This window comes from Monodon monoceros, unplaced genomic scaffold (assembly GCF_005190385.1).
Source record: "Monodon monoceros isolate NGI ecotype Baffin Bay Population unplaced genomic scaffold, NGI_Narwhal_1 Super_Scaffold_20, whole genome shotgun sequence".
In the NCBI taxonomy this organism is placed as follows: domain Eukaryota; kingdom Metazoa; phylum Chordata; class Mammalia; order Artiodactyla; family Monodontidae; genus Monodon; species Monodon monoceros.
In genome coordinates this window covers 4,691,373-4,718,671 of record NW_021703777.1, presented here as the reverse complement: position 1 = coordinate 4,718,671, position 27,299 = coordinate 4,691,373, and the positions used below count along the sequence as shown (strand labels likewise).

The 27,299-nt window shown below is 34.2% G+C and overlaps 1 protein-coding gene across 3 annotated transcripts in view; it reads left to right on the top strand.

The window, feature by feature from the left end:
- Positions 1-27,299, top strand: part of FSTL5 (follistatin like 5) — a 708,564-nt gene that overhangs the window by 48,913 nt on the left and 632,352 nt on the right. For all 3 annotated transcript variants that reach the window (XM_029235420.1, XM_029235419.1, XM_029235418.1), the window contains exon 2: positions 5,968-6,109. In XM_029235420.1, coding sequence (XP_029091253.1) covers positions 5,984-6,109 — 126 coding nt within the window. In that variant the 5' untranslated portion in view covers positions 5,968-5,983. The remainder of the gene's footprint in view (positions 1-5,967; positions 6,110-27,299) is intronic.

Sequence of the window (27,299 nt, the reverse complement as noted above, 5' to 3'; positions counted from 1 at the left end):
CATTTGTTAGGTCTGGTGGGTTTTTATCTTGCTCCTTCATCTGCTGTGTGTTTCTCTGTCTTCTCATTTTGCTTAACTTACTGTGCTTGGGGTCTCCTTTTTGCAGGCTGCAGGTTTGTAGTTCCCGTTGTTTTTGGTGTCTGTCCCCAGTGGCTAAAGTTGGTTCAGTGGGTTGTGTAGGCTTCCTGGTGGAGGGAACTAGTGCCTGTGTTCTGGTGGATGAGGCTGGATCTTGTTTTTCTGGTGGGCAGGTCCACGTCTGGTGGTGTGTTTTGGGGTGTCTGTGGCCTTATTATGATTTTAGGCAACCTCTCTGCTAATGGGTGGGGTTGTGTTCTTGTCTTGCTAGTTGTTTGGCATAGGATGTCCAGCACTGTAGCTTGCTGGTCATTGAGTGAAGCTGGGTCTTGGCGTTGAGATGGAGATCTCTGGGAGATTTTCGCCGTTTGATATTACGTGGAGCTGAGAGGTCTCTTGTGGACCAGTGTCCTGAACTTGGCTCTCCAACCTCAGAGTCACAGCCCTGACGCCTGGTTGGAGCACCAAGAGCCCATCCTCCACACAGCTCAGAATAAAAGGGAGAAAAAAAGAAAGAAAGAAAGAAGAAGATAAAATAAAATAAAATAAAGTAAAATAAAATAGTTATTAAAATAAAAAAATAATTATTAAGAACAAAAATTTTAAGTAATTGAAAAAAAAAAAACCGGACAGACAGAACCCTAGGACAAATGGTGAAAGCAAAGCTATACAGACAAAATTACACACAGAAGCATATACATACACACTCACAAAAAGAGAACAAGGGGACAAAAAATATATATCTTTGCTCCCAAAGTCCACCTCCTCAATTTGGGATGATTCATTGTCTATTCAGGTATTCCATAGATGCACGGTACATCACTTTGATTGTGGAGATTTAATCTGCTGCTCCTGAGTCTTCTGGGAGACATTTCCCTTTCTCTTCTTTGTTCGTAAAGCTCCCGGGGTTCAGCTTTGGATTTGGAACCGCCTCTGTGGGTAGGTCGCCGGAGGGCGTCTGTTCTTCGCTCAGACAGGAAGGAGTTAAAGGAGCCGCTGCTTCTCCGGCTCGGCTCACTCAGGCCGGGTGGGGGTGGGGCGGAGTGAGAGGCACGGAGGCGGGGCGAGCCTGCGGCGTCAGAGGCGGCGTGACGTTGCCGCAGCCTGAGGCGAGCCGTGCGTTCTCCCGGGGAAGTTGTTGTTGGATCACGGGGCCCTGGCAGTGGCGGGCTGCACAGGCTCCCCGGAAGGGGGGTGTGGAGAGTGACCTGTGCTCGCACACAGGCTTCTTGGTGGCGGCAGCAGCAGCAGCAGCAGCGTCTCAAGCCCGTCTCTGGGGTCCGCGCTTCTAGCCGCGGCTCGCGCCCGTCTCTGGAGCTCCTTTAAGCAGCGCTCTGAATCCCCTCTCCTCGCGCACCAGGAAACAAAGAGGCAAGAAAAAGTCTTGCCTGTTCGGCAGCTCCAGACTCTTTCCCGGACTCCCTCCCGGCTAGCTGTGGCGCACTAGCCCCCTTCAGGCCGTGTTCACGCCGCCAACCCCAGTCCTCTCCAGGCGCTCCGACCGAAGCCTGAGCCTCAGCTCCCAGCCCCGCCCGCCCCGGCGGGTGAGCAGACAAGCCTCTCAGGCTGGTGAGTGCCGGTCGGCCCCGATCCTCTGTGTGGGAATCTCTGTGCTTTGTCCTCCGCACCCGTTGTTGTGCTCTCTTCCGCGGCTTCGAAGCTCCCCCCTCCCTCCCCCGTCTCCACCAGAGAAGGGGCTCCTAGTGTGTGGAAACCTTTCCTCCTTCACAGCTCCCTCCCACTGGTGCAGGCCCCGTCCCTATCCTTTTGTGTCTGTTTTTTCTCTTTTTTTTGCCCTACCCAGGTACGTGGGGAGTTTCTTGCCTTTTGGGAGGTCTGAGGTCTTCTGCCAGCGTTCAGTAGGTGTTCTGTAGGAGTTGTTCCACGTGTAGATGTATTTCTGGTGTATCTGTGGGGAGGAAGGTGATCTCCGCGTCTCACTCTTCCGCCATCTTGAAGCTCCTCCCAAAACAAGCTTTCTCCGTTACCATTTTTAAGTCCAACTTTGTTACCTATGATATTAGGCAGATACCTTTTAGGTAACATGCATTTTGTTTTCTCTAAGTTAATAGGTTGTTTTCTGATGCTTCCATATAGATGTTGAGGTTAGAAGGAAATGTCATAGGATCATTATCACACCATCTGCTCCAGCTGGTTTGTTTTTGTCACATGCTTTTCAGTGTTCTTACCGAGCTGTCAACAAACTGCCAATTAATTATGAAAACCTAACAGGTTGTCAGAGGTTACTATACCGAGAAAGTGAGCTCATGAGTCAGTATATCAGGGGATCAATTATTGCTGATTTAAAATTTCCAGAACAGCTTCTGTGGACAAGTGAACTTTTAAAAATGCAATAATAACGCCTTTGGATTCTATAGATGAAGAGAAGTAAGAAGCTAATAATTATTTTCTGAGTATCCTTTGAGAAGAGCCTTCTTTCTTTATGTTTAGGTTGCCATTTCATTACTATATAATTGAATTCAAGTACTTTCCTTAGTGATATTTCAATGGAGAAAATCTTATGAGGTACCATTCACAGATGATAAACACGGAAACTAGTGTTTGTCTAACTCTCCACTGCTGAGCTCAAATGTCTATCTGCAATAGAAATCAGAGATCTCCTAAAAAAATGTTATCTGACTTTTAATATTAAATCCTTTTTACTTTATCCGTAATACCAAGTAAACCACTCCAGATGTATGACAGCTTTTGATAAGATAAAACATTCTTATTTTTGTATAACTTGGTATTTTTAAGAAATTTTAGACTTGAAAATCATAAGACTACCACTGAAGAAAAAATGAATCACAGTTAAGAGTATCAGAAAAGTAGATTAAAATAGTATAAATAGGTTGCATATATCAATACTACACCAAAGATTTACACACTGACTTATTTTTCTCAACTAATGAAATTTCTTAAAGTAGATATTCCTATCCTGTTGCCTTTTGGCAGAAAATATATTTCAGCAGATTGTTGATCCAATTATCAATGTGTGGAAGTTCACTCACCCAAAATTTATGAGATTTTTATTCACCTAATTAACTGTTCATTTGTTCTGTATTTTATAGTAGATGAACTCTTTTCCGTGTGGGATATATATATGTATCTTTTTTTGTGTGTGTGTGTGTGTATATATATATATATATATATACACACACACACACACAAAAAAAAAAAGAGAATTAGAGGGAGGTTAGGCGGGGAAAAGAAGGAGGGTAGAGAAAGACAAACCCTTAAGTGAGCACTTTTAGGAAATTTATGACCTCACCTTCACCCAGAATCATAATGCTACAGGATTGTTGCCATGCCTCTTTCCTCCTTCTCCTGCTTCACAACAGAAGGAACATAGTATTCAGAGCTCTGAAAAAATACGCCTTCACCTGAACTGTTCGCTTTATTCTCGGTCTCTATCTTGAATTTGAAATATTCCATCCAGTTGTCTTATAAACAAGTATTTACCTCTGGAAGAAGGATTAGACTATAGGTCAAAATGACAGCAGAAGGAAGGATTGAAAATGAAAATATTTTTCTCAGGTTAGTTTTCAGATGTTTTGTAACAGTAGTGGAAATGGGAATTGCATTCAGAATTGTCAGAATGCAGGAAAACACGTTCTTTCTTGTTCCCCTTGCATGCAAGATGACATTCATTTATGCATTCATTCACTGTATGTCCAGTAGGTGAAAGGCAATTTGGTAGGTCCAGATGATATAATGGTGGGGAAACAAAACAAAACAAAAGAGATTCCAGCAACCACGAAGTTTGAAGGAGACAGATATATAGTCTTGTGAGTACATTTTAAAGTAATCATATTAATGTTGTATAATTACAAAGAGATGCTCTGAAATGAAAGAATACTGATCTATGAGCAGAGTAACTAAGAAATGTAACTCAGGCTTCGTATTATGGGGAAGGATTCTAAGGGACATTTTTGATGTGTGATGGTCTTTGGGTGATAAATGGGAAAATAATTGTATTTCAATTGGAGAAAATAGTACACAAAAGCCTCATAGTAGGAATGGACAAAACAAGTTCAAATAACTGCATGAAATTAGTCAGGCTGGAGAACAGTTATTTAAAGAAGAGTGAGATATGCAGAACCTAGATGCTGTAGGAACTTGTAAGAACCAGTGGTTTTGTTTTTTATCTTAAGGATAAATGTATATATCCCAAAGTTACTCGCAAAGGCAATAACATCATGATGTTTAGATTCAACATGATTGATCAGGCTGTTGTGTGGAGAAGGGATTGAAGGTGCATAAGTGTGGAAGGCGAGGAAGGATGGGATTGGAGCATTTGAAGGGAGAAGTGGTACCTACAGCTTGAACTAGGGTTGTGGCTGTAGATTTGGAAAGGAACTGATGTTTGAGACATATATATATATGAAGGTAGAACTAATGGAACTTAGAGATGGGTTTAATATGGAGAGTAAGGGAGACTAAGATGTCAAAAAATGTCTCCTTTGTTTCTGGCTTGAGTAAAGGGATGAATGAAAGTCTGCAAAAGCATGGCTTTATGTAGGGATGTGTATACTATGAGGAGTTACTTTTGAAACATGAAGGCAGAGCTGTTAAGCAGGCTAATCATACCAATCTGGAGATTGAATGAGAAGCACTACATATAATTAAAACCATAGACTATGTTGAATGTCTGGCTGAGTGAATGGAGTAGCATACATGGCTAATGGGATTAAGTAATATTTAATGGCAAAATAAAGGAGTAGGATGACTTGCAAGAGGACTGAGAAGACGATTTTACAAACTCTGTAGACACAGAAGAGATGGATGTTATAGACATCAAGTACAGTGACCATTTTTTGAAAAAAAGAAATGTTATTTTGATAGAGTGATGAGGATAGAATCATGATTGGTCAGAAAATGGATAGAATGAGATATACAATTCCTTCCAAAAATTCAGAAGGAGAGGAGAAGAGAAATTATCTTAAAACATGGATGATTTGAACACATTTAAAGATGGAAGAAAATCATTTAGAGACAGAGTTTAAATACACTAAATAGCAGGGTTAATCAGTTGGCTAAGTTTCTCAAGCCAGATGACCAGATTGGATTAGACAGGAGGAGAAAAAGCTCCTCCTATAGTCACAATAGTGACAAAGATGTGAAAGTGGTAAAGTGGAATACAGTTGAGGTCAAAGCATAGATTTGTTTGTTTGGAAGAGGGCTTAGAGAGTTTATATGGTGATAAATTTATGCAATTTTACAATTTCTCTGCTATAGCCAAGAATATAGAGCTGTGGAAAGAGCCATAGGACTTTCAGTTTAAAGCACTTAAAAAGCAATTTTCTAGGAAACGTCCTCTTAGGTGCTACTGGTAAAATGCGTTCGTAACTCGATATAACCTATCTGTATAATTTCTGTTGTACCTCAGTTTATTAAGTACTTACCATAGAAGACTATCTTATCAACCTCTCACCAATATTTACCAGTAAATTATAATATCTATAGTTTTATTAAGCATTATTCATCAAATATACTCCAAGAGGAGTTTGTGATTTAAAAATATGTTGATAATTGTATTCTGTATGGATGCTTAGAAAATTTATCATTGTTTAATGTTTACTCTCTTTTAAAAAATTTTTCTTTCAACATGTGTTTATTAATTGTTCCTCAGTACATTTTTATTGGCCCCTAAATTTCTACTTATTCAATGTTGTGTAAAGCTGTATGGGTAAAACAAACAATATTTGTTATGATCAAGAAGATAATAATCTTTATTCAGAGATGCTTACCTATTATGGATTCAGTTGGCGACTGCTGCCAGGTTTTGATTAGATCTGTTAAGATTTCTATTTGCTATTGAATATTTCTTGATACATTTATTCAATATAGAATGTATTTTCTGATTATTTGCAATGTTAATTTTCACAGGTGAAAAGCAATAAGGATGTTTAAGTGCTGGTCAGCTGTTTTGATTCTTGGATTCATTTTTCTGGAGTCAGAAGGAAGGCCAACCAAAGAAGCAGGATATGGCCTTAAATCTTATCAGCCTCTAATAAGATTGCGACACAAGGTACAGTACCCATCTGGACTTGCTCCTAGTGTCTAGCGGTTATGAACTAAACTATTGGTTGTCTGGTTTACTACTCACTTAGGAGCACTTATTTCAGAATATGCTTTCAGAATATAATTTACATAAAAATCAAATTTTAAAACATGAAGTGGTAGTACTTTTGGAAGCTTACAACTTTGGGAATTAAATACTTTTTCACAAATTATAGAGATGGGCTAGTTTAAAAATATGTCATTAAAAGTTCACGTGAAGTAATAGTAAAGGATTTATAAAGATCAGTAAATATGTTAAGATCTAATCACCCAGATGCTTTCTATTATTTTGATATTAATTTTAAGTTTAGAACTTTTCAAAATAAAACAATACTGTTATGTTCTTGAATTTCTCATAAAGATAAAGAGAAAAGGATGTCTGCCATCTAGAGATATATAGTTTGGCAAAGTTTTTGTTTTTATAAAAATCATTAGACATTTTAAGTTCATCAAAAATCATAATTTTGTGTTGTCTAATGTTGAGAAAATACTTCACTTATTTATGTTAAATATTTTCAAGAAAAAAATAAGTTGACATTTAGGAATTCTATAAATTATATAGATTATATACTTACAGTAAATTAAGCTAGTGCTTTTATTTTAATAACAGATCATGATACTGCAAATAAGATACTAAAGCAACATTTTATTCAATCAAATAAGTTTACAATACATTTTGGTTTTCCTAGAGAACTGAAAAAAGACAAAAATGCTGATTTTGAAAAGAACATATGTATTTTTAAATTTCTTATGCTACTTGTCTTTTAAAAAAACACTTGAAATAAACATAACTGTATTGATTTCCTCCGTTACATTCAATACATGCTAGTGGCATTTATTTTTGCTGAAATTCTTTCATCACATTATTGTATTTTGATAAAATTGCTAAACTTTACTGGGATTTTTATGTGCCAGACACTAGGCTAAGCTGTTAAATTTATTATTTTATTTAATCTTCAAAACAAACTGATAAAGACATATCTATTTTCATTCTATAGATGAGAAATAAAAATTCTTAGAATGTTAAAGGACTTTTCTGAATGCATATATTTATTAAATATATCAATAGGCTAGGGTATAACATGCAGGATAGATTTGATAGGAATAAAAGAGAAAATAAGTAAAATATAAAATATACTTCAATGTCAAAAATCATTGTCGAAATTTAGTCTCATGTAAAAGTAAATAAGTTATTAAAGTGTTCAGTCTGGATAAATACAATTGGAGAATTGGCCTCGTTCCACTATCTTTCAAATATCATTTGTTTCCCCTACTTCATGGACTAACAATAAGTTTTATCACTGCCCCAAACTTAGAAATAATAACTCCTTTATGAATGCTCTCAAAACACATTATTAATTCAACGTTTGACTCATACTGTTACAGACCCAGTGAATATTTATTCCATGCTTTGTGTCTGCCCTATGTTATGTGTCTTTAGGTCAGAAACTGTGCCTTTCTAATCTTTTCATTCCTGGTGCCATGAATATAGTAGATACTGTTTAATTGAATCGATGGCAGAAAAATGACAGGTAGAATGCATGACTAGGAGTTTTGACTGTTCCCCTGCTAAATATAAACCACAGATTTTTATGTATTATTTATAAATAATTTTGAATTAAATTTGGACGTTGAAGATAAATTTCTTATCCTGCACTGCTGTGTGACTTAAGAAACCTTTAAGGAAATGAAACAACACAATGAGTTAAACCTGTTTTAGAAAGACTGATACCCACCCAAAATGATCAAAGTCACCTCCCAATCTTTTCCATCTCTGTGTCTTTAGCCCAAAATAATTAGAAACAATACATGATTGCTAGTATGTAGAAGCAGAGAGCAGAGAATGCTATGTAATACCTAACTTTCAAATGATGTGAGACAGAGGTGGCATGAAGCTATAGAGGCATTCTGTGACTTTGTGTGTGTGTGTGTAAACCTGTGTATTTGACAGGAATAAAAAAGCACCCTGAGCTGTGCAAGTTCCTGCAAAGCCCCACAAGATACTTTCCACACACTATCAACCCCTGACCCATCCACTGGGATCTACTTTTCCTTCCCCAAGACCTTGAAGACTAATCTCATTATACTATTTATTTTTGTTTATATCAGTCACTGTTTGAATCCCAGGGATAACTGGTCATCCTTTTTCCACTGCTTTCATTCCAGTTAGGTTCACATGCTACTTTGTTAGGCTTTCCCAAACCATAATTGAAAATGGGACAAACATAGACATTCCCTAGATCCCCTGTTTGATTTCTTTTCTTTCTTTTTTCTTTTATTTCTTTTTGCTGGGAAATAAGCTTTTATTAATTAGTCCCAGAGGTTCTAAACTTTTTATGTCCATTTTTTTTTTTTTTTTGGTCTTAAATAGGAAGGACCTTTTCTAGTCTTCTTACTAATATTCTAAATAGTTTTGTAAAACGTTTTCTTCTGTACTCTTCTCTCGTATTTATTTATTTGTTTATTTTAAAATTTTTATTGGAGTATAGTTACTTTATAATGTTGTGTTAGTTTCTACACTACAACAAAGTGAATCAGCTACACATACACACATATCTCCTCTTTTTTGGATTTGCTTCCCATTTAGGTCATCACAGTACATTGAGTAGAGTTCCCTGTGCTATACAGTAGGTTCTCATCAGTTATCTGTTTTATACATAGTATCAGTAGTGTATATATGTCAATCCCTAACTCCTAGTTCATCCCACCTCCCCTTCCCCCCTTGGTATCCATACGTTTGTTCTCTACGTCTGTGTCTCTATTTCTTATTTCCACTCATAGAATACATCACTATTTGCAAGATATCTATTTTAATTATTTATTAGTTTGTTGGATGTTTCTTTCCATTATGATATAAGCTACTATTCATGTTGCTATAACACAGCACCTAGAACAGTATGTGGCACATGGTAAACAAGAAACAAATACATGTAGAATGAATGATTCCATCTGTTGGCTAGAATAAGGCTTAAATCAAGATGATATACATATATAATTATATTATTATAATTAATAAATCAGAAATAATTTCTTTTTCTATCATTTTACCAGAGTAAAATCAATAGAGCTATACTTAATAAATTTTTTAAATACGTTATTTTAATAGCATTACATAAATTGATTTTCTCTTATTTGTTATTTTTTAACCTATATAGTTTTATTTAAATTGCAAAGAATAGTAACCTCTCTAAACCTTTGGATAGGTGTCACTAGTATTAAATATTAGTTATTAATTACAAAACTATAAAATAATAGATATGATAGATACTGAGTTCTGATTAGCCAATCTCCACATTTTCCCCAGAGAGGTGTCTGTACTTTGAATCTGGACAAATGTATATACAGAATTCATTTTTATCAAATATTTGTGTGTTAACTGTATAATGAATCCCCTTTTGGGAGCAAAAACTGAAATGTGAGAATTATTTGTCATATTAGATAGAAATAGTGTAGATATAATTATAAACACATGTACATAGTTATATCATTTACAACTCTATATACACTCAAATGTGATTACAAATATATTTGTCTGTCTCAAGATAAAAATGAGTAACATAAATCCATCATGCTAATTATAGAATCTTAATTATAGTCCATAATATATATCTAAGGGAGCTGATCCTGTGTTTCATCCAATGTGTTTACCCAACAAGTATTTATTGAACTTAAGAGTAGGAATTCATTAGCACTGTAAAATTGAAAAATACAGTTACAAAATGCAAATCCAAATAGTGGCTCTTCATTATTATTTTAAAATAACCATTGCATACTTATATTGCACTGTGTACTTTCATATACATTAATGGTTGTAATTTAATTCTACAGTAATCCTGGGATGCAGGGAATATTATTCCTGTTTATCCAAATGATATTATTAAAATCAGAGAGGAAAAGTTACTTTCCCAAGGAGAAGAGAGGGGAACAGACAGAATGAATGAAATTAGTAAGAGGTAGATAAAAGCATAGGTAGACCACAGATGGGGAAGAAGGACGAGAAAAGCATAAAGCTGATGATGGTAGTAAAGCAATGTGACATTAACTTCAACGAGAAACATCTCTTGTTCGTTCAGATTGTTCCTCCTGCCCTTCCGTAAGCACAACCACAGTGTTCCCACCTCCATTTTCTTGGCCAGATTGAATGCCTTCTTCTGAAGGTTGCTGTAGCTCTGGTTTAGGCCAGTCTCCCAATGAAGTCTCACTAGGAAGCAATAGTCACCACCCTAACTGCTGGTCTGTTGCTAGGAATCTGGGTGTTGAGCATAGTAGTAACTATTGGCTGCCATGTGCATTCGTGAGAAAATTCCCTGTAGTCTCCCAAATTTTAAGCCATCTCCAGAATTTGTATACTCAGAGCAGCCCATACAGAACTTAGTCTCACAGGGCATTGACTGTATACCAGGTACTCTGTTAGCTTTATTCTATACATTGGTTTAATTATATGAAGATTTTCACGTCATAAGTGGTTTTATTACCATTTGATAAATAAGAAAATTGGGCTTAAAAAATGTTTAGTAATTGTTTAATTCAACACCCTTATAATGTTAGGAGGCAGGATTTAGGATTTAATGCAGAGTCTATATATATTAATGCCCATTCCGCAGTGAGTAATTTTTGTAGTAATTTGATCTGTGTGCTGTGTATTTCCTGTTCTCTCTGCATTCCGATCACATAGTAGTAAGGCACGATATTATGTCTTGGTCCCTTTGTGGTTGATGTGACTATGTGTCTACTTCTGGCTAATGAATTGTAAGAAGTGACATGAAATGCATCTGGGCTGAACATTTGATCCCAATTGTAAAATCTTCCTGAATTCCCTTTTCATTCTAGCATGACAAACAGCATCTGATCAAGGTGGTGTCGCTTAAATCATCCTAAGTGTCTGAATCAACTAGGATGAGTGAAACACCCTGGCAGTTAGTGAACATTGCATACTTATATTGCACTACGTACTTTCATATACATTGTTGTAATTTAATTCTGCGATAATCCTGCGATGCATGGAGTATTATTTCTGTTTATCCAAATGATATTAATTAAAATTGAAATGTGAAATTAGGGGATAATCTTCTGTTTTAAACCACTGAGACTTGGGAGTTGTTTGCTATCTCAGCATAACCAGTCTGTTCTCACCAATAAAGAGAGAACTAGAATGTAAACTCCTATCACCTAATCACAAATTCTGGGCTCCTTTTCCTCTACTGTCTTGGTATTATTTTTTCATTTCCATTCCTATACTTTTCTTCCTCTCTTTCATCCAGTATTTCTTTCTTCTCTCTGTTTCCTGCTGAGTCATAATTTCCTATCACAATTAAAACTCCTGTTGTAGTCACAAACCTGTAATATGCATGTACTAATATTTCAGCATATTACCCTAGTCAGTTCACTGTAAATCCTGTCAGGGTCGGTGCCTTATCTTAAATCCTTTTTCTTACCTACAGCACTGATCACACCTGCTATATTGTTTGCTGATACTGGTAATCAAAGCCAAGCTAGAGGGAAGATCTTATGAGGACAGTAAGGAGTTCTCTTTGAGTATACCTAGTGGGACCACTGAAATATCTTAAATAGCTTACATGTTTGTGTGGCCAGAGAATGTGATGCCCAGCTTTATAGTGCAGAGCAAACCAAAATTGCATTACTATCCCTTTACTTCCTAAATCAAAATGTTAGTCTATGAAAGTAGTTACCGTGCAAGTGGAGCAAAGAGTTTGCATAATTTAATAAGTCCAGAGAGTGTTGCTATGCATGGCAGTGCACTATAATTCTAAGAAGTCGTTTGTGGGAGGTGATGTTTTACTTTTGGTATTAAAAGATTGATAGATGTGGATTGGTGAAGAGTGGCAGGAGAGAACTCTAGGGAAGGAGAAAAACATTAAACAACACATCAAAACCGTGACTGCTCAGAGGATAGAAACCTTCGGGCAAACCCAGGAGCATTATTTCCTGACTGACTAAAAATTGTGCTATTCCATCTGAAATATCTTACTGCTTCCAGCATGTTCAAGGGAAGGCCCTTTAAAATGTTAATCTATTTTGCAGAGGTCAAGAATCAATTTGGACCATTATGTAAGAGCAAAAATGGTCGTGATGAGGGAAGTAAAGACATCATGGTGGAATGATTAATTAAGTAAATGTTAAGGAATTAATTAATTAATATATATATTTATTCCATATATATCTTAGTGGTTTATTATTATTAATAAATCTATGACTTTTTATGTTTTATTTTTTTATTGAAGTATAGTTGATTTATAATTTTATGTTAGTTTCAGGTACACAGCAAAGTGATTCAGTTATACATATACATATATATCTATTTTTTTCAGATTGTTTTCCCTTATAGGTTGTTACAAAATATTGAGTATAGTTCCCTGCACTATACAGTAGGTCCTTGTTTATCTGGTTTATATATAATAGTGTATATCTGTTAATCCCAAACTCCACATTTATCTTTCCCCACCTTTCCCCATTAGTGACCATAAGTGTTTTCTATGTCTGTGAGTCTGTTTCTGTTTTGTATATAAGTTTGTTTGTATCATTTTTTTTTTAGATTCCACATATAAAAGATATCATATGATATTCGTCCTTCTCTGTCTGGCTTACTTCACTTAGTATGATAATCTGTAGGCCCATCCATGTTGCTGCATATGGCATTATTTCATTCTTTTTATGGCTGAGTAATATTTCATTGTATAAGTATACCACATCTTCTTTATTCACTCATCTGGCGATGTACATTTAGGTTGTTCCATGTCTTGGCTGTTATAAATAGTGCTGCTATGAACATTGGAGTGCATGTATATTTTTCTCCAGATATATGGCCAGGAGTGGAATTGCAGGATCATATGGTAGCTCTATTTTTAGTTTTTTAAGGAACTTTCATACTATTCTCCATACTGGCTGTACAAATTTACATTCCCACCAACAGTGTAGGAGGGTTCCTTTTTCTCCACACCCTCTCTAGCACTTATTAGTTATTACTAGTTGTAGACTTTTTGATGATGGCCATTCTGACAGGTGTGAGGTGATACCTCATTGTAGTTTTGATTTGCATTTCTTGGCATTTTTCACATAACTAGAACAAAAATTTTTTTAATTTGTATGGAAACACAAAAGACCCCTAATAGCCAAAGCAATCTTGAGAAAGAAGAATGGAGCTGGAGGAATCACTATCCCTGACTTCAGAGTATACTGCAAAGCTACAGTAATCAAAACAGTATGGTGCCAGCACAAAAACAGAAATATAGATCAATGGAACAGGATAGAAAGCCCAGAAATAAACCCATGCACCTATGATCAATTAATCTACACAAAAGGAGGCAAGAATATACAGTGGAGAAAAGACACTCTCTTCAATAAGTGGTGCTGGGAAAACTGGACAGCTATGTGTAAAAGAATGAAATTAGAACATTCTGTAACACCATACACAATGATAAACTGAAAATGGATTAAAGACCTAAATGTAAGACCAGATGCTATAAAACTCCTCTAGAAAAATGTAGGCAGAACACTCTTTGACATCCATTGCAGCAATATCTTTTTGGATTCGTCTCCTAGAGTAATGGAAATAAAAACAAAAATGAACAAATGGGACCTAATTAAACTTAAAAGCTTTTGCACAGCAGAAGAAACCAGAAACAAAATGAAAAGGCACCCTATAAAATGGGAGAAAATATTTGCAAATGATGCAACTGACAAGTGATTAATCTTCAAAATATAGAAACTGCTCATACAGCTCTCTCTCTCTCTCTATATATATATATTTACACATATATATATATAAACAATCCAATCCAAATGGGCAGAAAATCTAAATAGACTTTTCTCCAAAGAAGACATACAGATGGCCAAAAAGCTCATAAAAAGATGCTCAGCATTGCTAGTTATTAGAGAAATGCAAATCAGATTTTTTAATCTAAAAATTATGTTTGAAAAAGGAGGACATTTATTTTTTTTTGATAAATGAAGTTCTGCTATTAATTGAGCTAGTGCCTGGAACCTAGTTTCCACAGAGCTATGCAAAGAGGGCTAGGTTACAGCAGCATGCACCATAGGATATAGAAGATCTGTGCGTTGAAGGACACCATATGGACTGTTCTTTGCACCAGAAGACGACATATCTTTAGGATACTGGACAGTAGGTAGTCTTGTCCTTTGCAATTAAAGATACAATCTCTGTCTTCTAAGGCTGTATATACACTTGCCTTTGCTCCGGAAGGGGACATTATCTCTGTGTTTCAAAGCTGCTTCCTGTACAAATATCCTTGAATAGATTCCAGAGCAAATGACAGTCAGTGTCTCTGCTCAGGAGATGTGAAAAAACATGAGGGGGATTGTCTCCCAAGACACAAGGGGAGTACCACCTGTATCAGGAGGTCAGAGTCACCATCAAGTGTATCTAAGGCCTAAGCTAATGATGTGTATTTCAAAGTTGATTTGCAAACCAAGTGCATAGGTATAACTTCATCCTACCTTTTACTGCTTAATTTTGTCCTTTTTAGAACTTTAAGGAAAAACATGTTTTGACAACCTTCGAATGTGTTGCTTTCATGTTTATTCCTTTACACCAGGACATATTTGCTAATCTGGGGAAAATTGGCATGTGGTTGACTAAATCACTTCCCTTACCAAAAATAAGTCAATAAAGGGATATATCTAACTTTTAAAATCTTCAAGATAAGAACCTACTTGTCATTTGATCCTTTTGAGAACGAATTCTCAAAGCAGTACTATTATTACAGATGTGTAGGGTGATATGCATAAAGTCTGTCCCTTTATACCTCTATGACCCTACATTAAAATATTTTTTGTAAAAATTTAAAAGTAGTAGTTATAACTGCTTTCGTTTGAAGATTTGAAGTTTTGAAATGTTAAAAATTGGATGCATTAGCATTCTACTTACATCTATTCAATGAAATATAACAAAGTAATCAAATAAATCAAATTCATATAGCATATTAGAACCAAGCTTGTCAGGATTCCAGAAAACTCTGTTTATGCATTAGTCTTGGGCACTTACGATGTTTTTTACCACTCTGGGATGAATTTCAAGTGACCTGAACCACAATGCTTTCTCTATACCCAACTCAATAATTTAAAAAATTTATATAGATAGATAGATAGATAGCTGAAAAACAGTGGCTTTATCCCTGTTTCCCTGAACAGTTATTGATTCTTTTACTGATCAAGAAGCACCAGAATATTAGGCTCTAGATGTAGTTAAACAGGTTTGTCATTACTGTTCATTTTGATTGAATTTTGATTGACTTCCAAAGCCGCTTTCTCTTTAGATATAGTTGTATTTTTCTCCTCATTTCTGTGGAAAGAATGTGCTAGTACACATCAGTTTGCTAAAGAAAACAAACTACTCATATACCCAGATCTACCACTAATTAAGCACATTATACTACCTCCTGTTCAAAAATATATATATAGGTGTCATAGTTTATAACAGGGTTCAGTGTGGTTACTCTAAACATGTACATGTAGAAAAAAGGCTTATGAGTTGAGAACAGGCAAATGACGTAAATTAACATTAATATACCACAACCTGGGCTTCCCTGGTGGCGCAGTGGTTGAGAGTCTGCCTGCCGATGCAGGGGACACGGGTTCGTGCCCCGGTCTGGGAAGATCCCACATGCCACGGAGCGGCTGGGCCCGTGAGCCATGGCTGCTGAGCCTGCGCGTCCGGAGCCTGTGCTCCTCAGTGGGAGAGGCCGCAGAAGTGAGAGACCCGCGTACCAAAAAAAAAAAAATATATATATATATATATATATATATGCACCACAACCTAATATTTGTATTCACTGCTTCAACGTGTAAACTAATTATAAGTTGTTTTGTACATCTTCCATTATTAAAATTCTATTGTGAATTCAATTAGCAAAGCTCTGTATTATAAATGAAAAGAAATATCCTGATTTATGAGCTTGACATTCAACATGTTTAAGGCATAAAAACCCTATGGTGTACAGATCACAGTTGAAAAGAATAGGATTAGTTTTAACTAATATTGCTTACTGCTTATTTCTGGCATCGGGTTCCCTGTATATGAGCTGAGAGATAGTGGTTTTAGAGCTATAAAATAGTAGAAAATGTTCAGTCCATCTTTAAAAGCATATAATATAGATGGGAAAAGTGAGTGCCTGAGAGGCAAAGGTCTTTACTGAAGATCACACAGTTTGAACTAGCCACCAGGCTGTCTGAAAGTCATTGGGAGTTTATCAGTTGTGTGTGTTAAACAAATGGCCCATTCAAAGATTGGGCTGTCAGTGATTATACTACCAATTGGTAGAACCATCCAACAAAAAATGTCTATTTTCAACATCCTGTCAGAAGGATACTTACATATGCTATCAGCAATGGTGGCAGTGTGGTTTTATTTTCTCCTAAGGGGCTTATTTTCTCTTTCCCAATTTTTAAATAGACTATTTTCTTATAGCACTTTTAGGTTCACAGCACAATCGAGTAGAGAGTCTAGAGAGTGCCCATATACTTCCTGGCATCACATCTGTAAACTTCCTCCACTATCATCATCCTGCACCACATGGTGCTTTTGTTACAATTCATGAACCTACAGTGACAAATCATTATTACCTGAAGTCCGTGGTTTGCCTTAGCGTTCACTCTTGGTGTTCTACACTTTATGGATTTCGACACATGCATAATAACCTGTATCCACCATTGTAGTAGCATACAGGATAATTTCGTCCTCCTAAAAATACTCTGTGCTCTGCCTATTTATCTCTCTTTCTCCCATAACTCCCCATAAACTCTAATCATTTTATTGTCTCCATAGTTTTGCCTCTTCCAAAATGTCATGTTGTTGGAATCATACAGAATATAGCCCTTACAGATTGTCTTCCTTCACTTAATAGTATGCACTAAAGATTTCTCCATATCTTTTCATGTCTTGATAGCTCATTTCTTTTTAGTACTGAATAATAGTTCATTGTCTGGATGTACCACAATTTATTTATCTACTTACTGAAGGACATGTTGGTTGCTTGATTTTGATAATTAAAGATAAAATTGTTATAAACATCTGTGTGCAGGTTTTTGTGTGGACATAAGTTTTCGACTCATCTGGGGAAATTCCAACGAGTGTGATTATTGAATCATATGGAAGGGTATGATTAGTTTTATAAGAAAGTGTTACACTGTCTTCCAAAGTAGCTGCATCATTTTGCATTCTCACCAGCAATGAATGCGAGTGGTTCCACATTCTTGTCAGCATTTGGTGTTGCCAACTTTTTGGATTTTAGCCATTCTAATATCCATTAGAATACCTATACATATAGTGGTATCTCACTGTGGTTTTAATTTGCCATTCACTAAAGACATATGACATTTAACATATTTCTATATGTTTATTTGCCATCTGTATATTCTCTTGGTATAGGTGTCTGCTCAGGTCTTTTGCCCATTTTTTAAATTGGGTTATTAGTTTTCTCATCATTGAGTTTGAGTCCATTGTATATTTTGAATAATAGTCCTTTATCAGATGTGCTATTGTCAGATATTTTCTTCCTGACTGTGGCTTGTCTTCTCATTTCTTGACATTGTCTTTTGCAGAGAAGACATTTTTTAACTTTAATGAAGTTCAGCTTAATAATTATTTCTTTCCTGAATCATGTCTTTGTTGTAGTATTTTAAAAGTCATTGCCCTACTCAAGGTCATGTACATTTTCTCCTATGTTATTACCTTCTGGGGGGTTTATAGTTTTCCATTTCACATTTAGGCCTAAGATTCATTTTGGGTGATTCTTGTGAAGGGTTTCAAGTCTGTGTCTAGATTCATTTTTTCTTTTTTTACATGTAGGTGTCCAGTTGTTCCAGCATCATTTGTTGAAAAAGCTGTCTTTGCTCCATTGTACTGCCATTGCTCTTTCATCAAAGATCAGTTGATTATATTACTGTGGGTCTGATCTGGACTCTACTCTGTTCCATTGAGCTATTTGTCAATTCTTCCACCAATGCCACACTGTCTTGATTACTGTAGCTTTATAATAGGTCCTAAGTGCATTCGTGTCAGTCCCCCCACCTCCTTCTTTCTCAATATCGTATAGCCTTTTCTGGGTCTTTTTCCTCTCAAACTTTAGGATCAGTTGTCATTATCCATAAAATAAGTGGTTGAGATTTTGACTGGGGTTGCATTGAACATGTAGATCAACTTGGGAGGAATTGAAATCATGACAATATTGAGCCTTTATATCCATAAACATGGAATATCTCTCCATTTATTTAGTTCTTTGATTTTGTGCATCGGAGTGCTGTAGTTGTCTTTATATAGATCTTGTACATGTTGTGTTAGGTTTATATCTAAGTATTCAATATTTCTGGGTGCTAATGAAAGTGGTATTGTCTTTTCAATTTCAAATTCCACATGTTCATTGTTAGTATGTAGGAAAATGATTCACTAATTCTAAAGTTTGAGTAGTGATCTTTTTCCATTGTACTGCCTTTGTTCTTTTGTCAAAGATCAGTTGACTGGATATATGTGGGTCTGGTCTGGACTTGCCAGTCAAAATCTGACAAAATACCTCCTGGAACTAATAAGTGATTGTAGAAATTTCATAGGATACAAGGTTAATATACAAAAGTCAATCACTTCCCTTTTTACCAGCAATGAATAAATGGAATTTGAAATTTAAAACACAATACCATTTACATTAGCACTCACAAAAATGAAATACTCAGGTATAAATCTAACAAAATATGTACAAGATCTATATGATGAAAACTACAAAATAAACAAAATCAAAAAATAACTAAATAAATTGGGAGATATCCTATGTCCATAGATAAGAAGACTCAATATTGTCAAGATAACATTTCTTCCCAACTTGATCTATAGATTCAACACAATCTAAATAAAACTCTCAGCAAGTTATTTTGTGAATATTTACCTCATCTACTGAAAAATTCCTGTGGTAATGAAGGTCAGTCATTGAAATGTCCACATGATACAGTATTTCAAAAGAATATATTTCTATTATTTGCCAGTTTATACGTCCTCAGGAAATTTTGCCAACTAAGTTTCTATAGAGACCTAACAAAAACAAGTGTTCTGACATTACCAAAACAAACAAATAAATAAAACAATTTATATTTTAAAAATATATGCTTTGAAGTAATATAAACATATGTCTTAATTGTATGAAGATTTAGGAAATTATTGAAGGGAATTATGTATCCCTTATATTTTATTTTTACCCAAATTTTAGAATGAAATTTTAAGCATTCAGGCAAATTTGAAAGAATTTTACAGTGTGCGCCCATGTAACCAAGACATTAATGAATATTTTGCTATGTTTGGTTTTCACATATTTATGTGTGTGTTTGTGTGCCTCTCCATCCCTCTTTCCATTTATTAATTTATCTTACTGTTGTATTACTTTCAAATTATAGACAGTAATCTCTTCTTTCTTACTTTAACTAGATTTAACTATATCATTAACGAGTTAATATTTATTTAGAATTTTTTTTATTATTTTAAAATACTTTATCCATACAGTGGAAAACCCAAAACTTATGTCTTCATTCTCTGAGTTTTGACAAATGTATACATTTGTGAAACAGGCATCTAGGTACAGGTGTATCAAGATTGGAATGGCATCATTCCCCAAGGAAATTCCCTCACACTGCTTCCCAAGCAGTCTCTGACCCCATTCCCTCTGAGGCAATCAAAGTTCTGATATTTTTTACCGTAATATAGTTTGTCCATTCTGAAATTTCGTGTAAAAGGGATCATGCCACATGTGCAGATGTGTGTAATACTTATCTTACTCATTATAATGTTATTGAGATTCATCTATGTTATTGAGCTTCTCCATAATATATTTAATTTTATTGCTGAATAATATTCCAGAATATGAATATACCACAGTGCTTTTTCTTAAATCCATTTCCTATTGATGAAAACCTGGTTGGAATTCTTATAAATAAAGCTTCTAAGAACATTCCTGTACAAATCCTTCGTGGTTGTATATTTTCATTTCCCTTGGGTCAATAGATAGCAGTGACTTGCTTTTTTGTAAGGTAGGTAGTTTTCCTTGAATAGGAAACTACCAAAACTTTTCCTAAAGTAGATGTACAATTTTACATTCTCAAGATTAATGCATACAATTTCAGTTACTGCACATTTTGGCAATATTTGCTGTTTTCTGTGTTTTTAATTTTAGCTTTTCTGAGGAGTCTTATTCATTATAGTTTTGAGTTTTCTTGATGACTAGTGACATTGAGCATCTTTTCATTTGTGTACTGGCCATTCAAGAATTTTATTTTGTGAAATCTGTTTAAATCTCTTTGACCGTTGTTTGTATATATTTTTAGTATTTGGTTTTTAAAGTTCTGTACATTTCATAAGTACTTCAAAGTATATAAATTATTTTATGGAAGTATTTATATTACTGTAAAATTTCAAGGTCAGTAAAGCCACTGTTAACTTCATCAGTGTGATTTCATAGAAAACAATGTGAAGACAATAAAAAGGGTCTCCATTTGGGCAGAAGTTTTAAATGTTTAAGTAAACAATAATTGAAAGCTATAACTATTAGCACAAATTAGATATGACTAAAATAATGCTATATTTTATTACTGTGAACCTAAAGATATATCTGTATATATTTATGTATGCATGTGTAATTATATATGTTTGTATATTTATAATTATATAGTAATATATTTTATAATATATAATTACATATTTACTATGATATATAAACATTCATGTAATTCTAAAACATAGATTGTTCATTGTTAAAAAATTTAGGAATTCATCCACTGCAGTTAGTTTGTGAGCCACTAAAATTAATCGGTCACACCCAATTTAAGATCTAAAATAGTATTTCCCTAGTATATTATCTCTATAACTCACTTCTCTGAGAAGATGAACGATACGCAAACCAGAAATAGCATTTAAAAGAAGGAATTAAAACTCCACTTAGGAAAATAAAGAGTAAGAGAACATGTAACTATTGTGACGAGAAAATATCTCTTGCTTTATCACATCATACTAGATTGTTAACGTCTTAAAAATGAACTACTATTTTATCTTTGAAGAATATGAAAGTAAAAGATACTTAACCTTACTGTGTTTACATTCCTGTCAGTACCATAGGCATGTGGCCAAGTGTTAATACAGCTTCAACATTACGTCACTCGTTGTATCAATTCCATTTCATCAATTGAATACTGTTCACTTTCACTTTTTGTGTTTATCATTTAAGTTTATTTTAACAATATAGATATTTAAGATATGTGAATAAATTTTATAATTTATATATATAATATATATTGAGGACAATTCTAAAAGCTTTTTTCCAAGGGAAAAGAATTAAAATTTTGACACCTAATTGCATTTATTTATACATAAGTTACAAAAACTTCACTAAAAGTTGAAGTGTATCTGATCTGTCTACAAGTCTAATACCTTCATTTGGCTAATGAAAAATTCAGGTCCTAATTGCTAAATGCCCAAGTTGCTAAAATCAATTAGTGATAGATTTGCAAATAAAATTCTGATCTTCTAACTAAGAGTAGATAGGGACTCTACACATTAGTAATATCTTTTTTGATAAATTTGTTTAAAACGCTCCATCAAAGTACTTACATGCATGCAGACTATGTGTGTATTGTGTGTAAAAATATCTCCATCACAACAATATTTTTACCAATTCTACTAGATTTTCAGTTCCTATATAAAAACTCTTCAAATTCATACTGTCTTCTGTAGGTAATTACTATTCCATGTTTTTCACCATTAATCTGTTTTGCTTTTGAACTTCATATAAATGGAATCCTACTGTAAGAAGTCTTTTATATATGGATTTTTTTTCTTTTTAGCTAAACACTATGTCTGTGATATTTATCCGCATTTTTGAATGTAGAGGAAGCATATTGTTCTTATTACTCTAAAGTTTTGTCACACAGAATTCACAGTTTTTATGCATTCTGCTAATGAAGGATATTTGAATTGTTCCCAGTTTGGGGCTATTAAGAAGTTCTCATGTATGGCTTTTGTTGGGTGTATGCACTTATTTCTCTTGGAGTGTAATTGTAAAGTGGGCATATATTTAGCTTTAATAGACAATTCCAAAGAGTTTTCAAAGTGTTTGTACCAGCGTATTTATTTTTGTAAAATATTTTAGCATGACTCTTAGGAATTATTTTAATTCTAGATCTTTTGTTTGTCTACCTAGTTGGAAAAAATGAGATGTGAGCAGATGTAATGTTATTGCTGCTGCTGATGAATGTTGAATAAAACAGTTACAGGATGATTAAGTGACTGAATAGTCATCCTCCAAGAGAAAAAAAATACTAAAACTGAAGCTCCAAAATTTCTTGCTAAGTCCCTTTTTGAAAGTTTAGTATGATGTGAATTAGTATGCAATATCTGACTCAGAAAAAGTCATTCTTCGATTATGAATTTACCTTAACGACAAATCACAGAACTTTGTAAATTTTTCTTAAAGGTATTTATCTCTTTTGATATGTTAGGAAACTTAATGATCAACAACTTAAACTTCTTAGAGCTTTTGTACATAACATAAACATAAAAGTTTTTGATATTATTTAATTATTTCATATAAAATACTCTCCAGGTATGGAATTTCATATTTACATTCTTTAAAATAAGGCATTTGAAGCAGCTTCCACCTCTCCTCAATCCTTACTGTGGTTGACCTCAACATTTTATTTTTTTAATATTTGCTGATAATTGCAAAAACAGATTTTACGGTAGAAAACTGTATTCTTCTGAAAGAGTGCTTACTACTGAAAAGCATAATTTTTGTATTCATTTTGTGACTATCTTATTTTTCTAATAGTCTTATTACTATTAATAATAGAGATTTGCTGAGACTAGGATCTTACTGAAGTTACCTAAGTTTATAGGATTTAAGATGTTACACCAGTAGAAGACATAAACTCAGCTATTTTTTGAATTATGTGCCAACTGGTAGAATTACTGAGCTTGTAAATGAAGCTACTGTGGCTTATTTCTTTTTTACTGATCGAATTGTAGAAAAATGATTGTCTTAATCAGTTCAGGCTGCTATATTAAAAATACCATAGACTGGGTGGCTTAAAAGACATTTATTGATCACAATTCTGAAGACTTGAAAGTGAAACATCAAGGTGACAGCAGATCTGTTGTCTGGTGAGAGCTCTCTTAATGATTCAGAGATAGCGTCTTCTGATTATGTCATCACATGGCAGAGAGAGTGAGAGAGAGGGAGAAAACCAGCTCTCTCACATTTCTTCTTGTAAGGGCACTAATCCCACTTATGAGGGTTCCATCTTCATGACCTAATCACGTCCCATAGTCTGTACCTCCCAATACCATCACATTGGAGATTAGGCACCAAAATATTAATCTGGGGGAAATATAAACATTCAGCCCATAGCAGTGATCTCAAAATTATTTACTTCCATTTGTGTATTAGTGCTGTTATCAGGAATGTAAGAAAAGTGAATTGATTTCTGGCAACAAAATGATCATCTGCTGGAAGTTTTACCTGTTACCAGTTATAAATGGTAACAAATATTACTGACAACAGAAAACTTTTATAGTATCATCATGGTGAAACATTACATAAAGCTGCAGCAAAACGTTTTATATTCCTGTCGAGTTTGTTTCTTTTGAACAATTTAAGAATGTTTTGAGATTTACAGGTGTAAACTGACGCTAGGGTCTCTAAAGCAGTGGGTATAAATCTTGACTGCATATTAGGATCATCTGTGATCATATAAAAATACAGATGTCTGGTCCATTCCTTTAGAAGATTGAATCAGAGTTTCTGGGATTGGGTGCTAGACATGGATATTTACAAAGGTTCCTGGATGATTCCAAAGTGCAGTCAGCATAGACAACTGTTCTACTAATGGCTAGAATTCCATATCAAAGAGTTGAATATAAAAAGCCATAAGAATATTGATTTTTATTTAAAAAGCAATATTAAGCATTTTTAAATTTAGAAATTATACATATCATATAATAAGAATATATGGAGAATACACAGAATAAATTCAAAATATATATAATATAGTCTATAATATATAATTAGAAAAAATATATATTCTAGAAAAAATATATTATAGAAAAGATATATATTCTAGAAGGAATTTTCAATATTTCTAAATTAAAAATATATACTTTCATGTATAATATATATGTGTGTGTGTGTGTGTGTATATATATATATATACAATTTGAATAAAACTAATAAAGAAAAATGTTTCCATATAAAAAGAAACCCACATTGGTGCAAACTTTGTACAGGTGGGAGAAATTGTATTTGCTGCTGCAGTTGTAAGAACAAAGAAAATAATGATTCAATGACATTAAGCAGAGAGGATATGAATGTGTGATGCCTGGGGTGGGTGGTTGACTATCGTATGTAAATGATATCAGAACAGGAAAATCTAACCTTTAATCTTTCAAGCCACAATCAAGGCCTGGGAGAGTGAACTCCAAACAAATAACAAAAACAGAACTTCCAGAGGGTCTGTTTGGATCATCTCTTTAATTAGAATCCTTTAATTTCTGAGTTGGCTGGGGAAAGATGCTTGGAAACCTTTAATGACAATTCACGGTGAAAGAAATCCCAAAAGGAGCCAACACCTTTGTTCAGGCCAGGGTGATTCTGTTCATAATGAAGAAAATGTCTTTGGTTTAAGCCACAACTGACAGCAGTTGAAAATTATGAAGCAAGATGCCTATGTAAAGCTTAGATATTTAAAATCTTCCAATATTAACATACTTTTATTTAAGTATGTATTAGTGCAGAGATTTCAACAGTATTTAGTACTTATACATTCAGGGAGATAATTTATCAAGCAAAAACTTGAGTTAACTGCAGGGCACAGTTGATATGCATAAGATAGACGTTCAAGCTGTTTTTTTGGGTGGTTGGGTAAGTGAAGAAACACAGAGCTGATACTTGAAAAAGAACGTTGGTGTTAGGTAGCAAAAAGAAGGGGTAAAAGTGTTCTAAGCAGGAGGAAAGACATAACTATTCAGAAACCCTGAGAATTATTTCAGTATTTTCAAGGATTGAAAGTATTCACCCTACAGGGAAATAGAGGCAGTAACTCAGTTTAAAGAGCTAAGGAGCAGACAGGTAGTGGAGGATACCATAAATAAGAGTAAAACTTTTGGATCTTAATCTGGTATTGACAAGAGGCCAATGGAAAAGATATAAGATGAAGAAATAATATAAAGTTAGTAACTTTATATACCTTAAAAGTTAAAAAAAAATTTTGCTAATTTTTAATCTAACATAATTTTGTGTAGGAGCTAATTTTTATCATGCTTCATTTAATCATATTTTAAAAAGGTTGGCCTTTCTGCATAATAACCTGGAGATCAGATTGCACTGTTGTCTAGGTGCCATTTGCCTGCTTGAAAGTCAGCAATAACACAACAAACCCACTTCCTTAAGGCATGGAATCAGAAAGTGTGGTCCCAGAATCAACTCTACCAGCATCATCAGGAACTCGTTAGAAATGTAAATTCTCAGATACCACCCAGATCTACCAAATCAACTTTCCTGGTAATTCTGACTCAGTATAAAATTTGAGAACGACTGGCAAAAATGGAAGGCAAAATGTTCCAGTTTTCTTTTCTTCTTTAGTTTTTCTAGTATAGATTTTAGCACTTGTTATCATTGGTGGATCTGTTTATTGGTTTGGTTGCTCTCTTCTTTCTTTCTTTTATGACTTTAATTTTTTTATTTTTAATAATATTGTTCCAGTTTTCTTAACATAAGAAAATAACTCCCCTTGTCCCCCAAAATCAAACAAAAATTTCTAATAAGTGTATAAGAACTTAAATCATAAGTATTCCTTTTCTAACATAAGACAGTTCATTTACTGTATGCTACATATTTTGGATGTGTTAAAAATCATCATTTATCAATGATTATTCTTTTTTGATTGAATAATCTCAAAAATGCCTGTTAAATAGTCATTCAGCTTATAGTCAGTTACTTTAAATAACATGCAGCCGCTTGTAAATGGATGAAACTCCTCACTGTTACTTAAAAACATGCTAATTTATTTTGAACTAAAATCTGTCTCCTTGTAGCTTTCAATTATTGGTGCTAATTCAGCTCTGTCACTTTTTTTCATAAAATATCTAATATTCTTTCCACAGAGCAGCCCTGGAAATATTTCTCAAGCTAAAATTTTTTAATTTTATTAACTATTATTCGTATGACTTGTCTTCTTACTTTGCTGAATGCACTCCATTTTATCCCTTCCCTGTGAAGTGAGGTGCTTGGAATAAAACCCAGTTCTCTAGGTGTGGTTTTCCCCCAACTAAACTCAAACTTCCTTCTGGATATGACATTTGTATCAAAGTACTTAAGTTATTAATAATGAATTAGTTGTTTCTTTTCCTTTTCTTCCCCCATCTTATTAAAGATGATGCACATTAGTTACTCTAAAATCTACAATCTGGAATCTAATTTTGTGCTTTTTTTTTTTTTTTGTGGGAGAGATGTTTTTTTCTATCATGCTGCTAAGTTAGGCTATTTTATTGTGAATTGGGGGAACTCTCTGTATTGAGAATTAAACCAGTATCTTATCTTTATTTTTGTTAAAGATCAAAAATCCCTGTTTTATTCATTTTTTCCACTTACATTCATGTTATTCCCAAATCAATATGTTATTTTGTATATATCTATCTAAGACAATGCTTGCAACTTAGACAATGTTGATATAGCTGTTGGCATAGAAAATGTGAACAGTTATTCAAATAGATGCAAGGTTGGTTTTCCCAGAATCAACCTATGTAATTCAGCATCCCATAATGATACTACGAAATGTATTCAGTACTTTGCTGAAGTGAAGATCTACTCTATCTCCACTTGTGATAACCTTCAAAAGGGAAAATAAAAAAATTTAGTATTTGATGACTTTTACTTAATCATCAGACTCACAGCTTCTAGGTGTACAAAGCATGTGGTTCAGTAAATGCTTCTGGAAAATTGTTTGAAATTAAAATTCTTCTGTCTGTTATTTGATGAATCTGTTTTTGATATTTTGTTTCTTTTTTAATTGGGGGGGGAGTGAAGAGAATGGAATTCATTTAGACCATGAAATTTGAATTTGATTGAAACAGGAATATTTAGTATTTATAATCCCTTTAG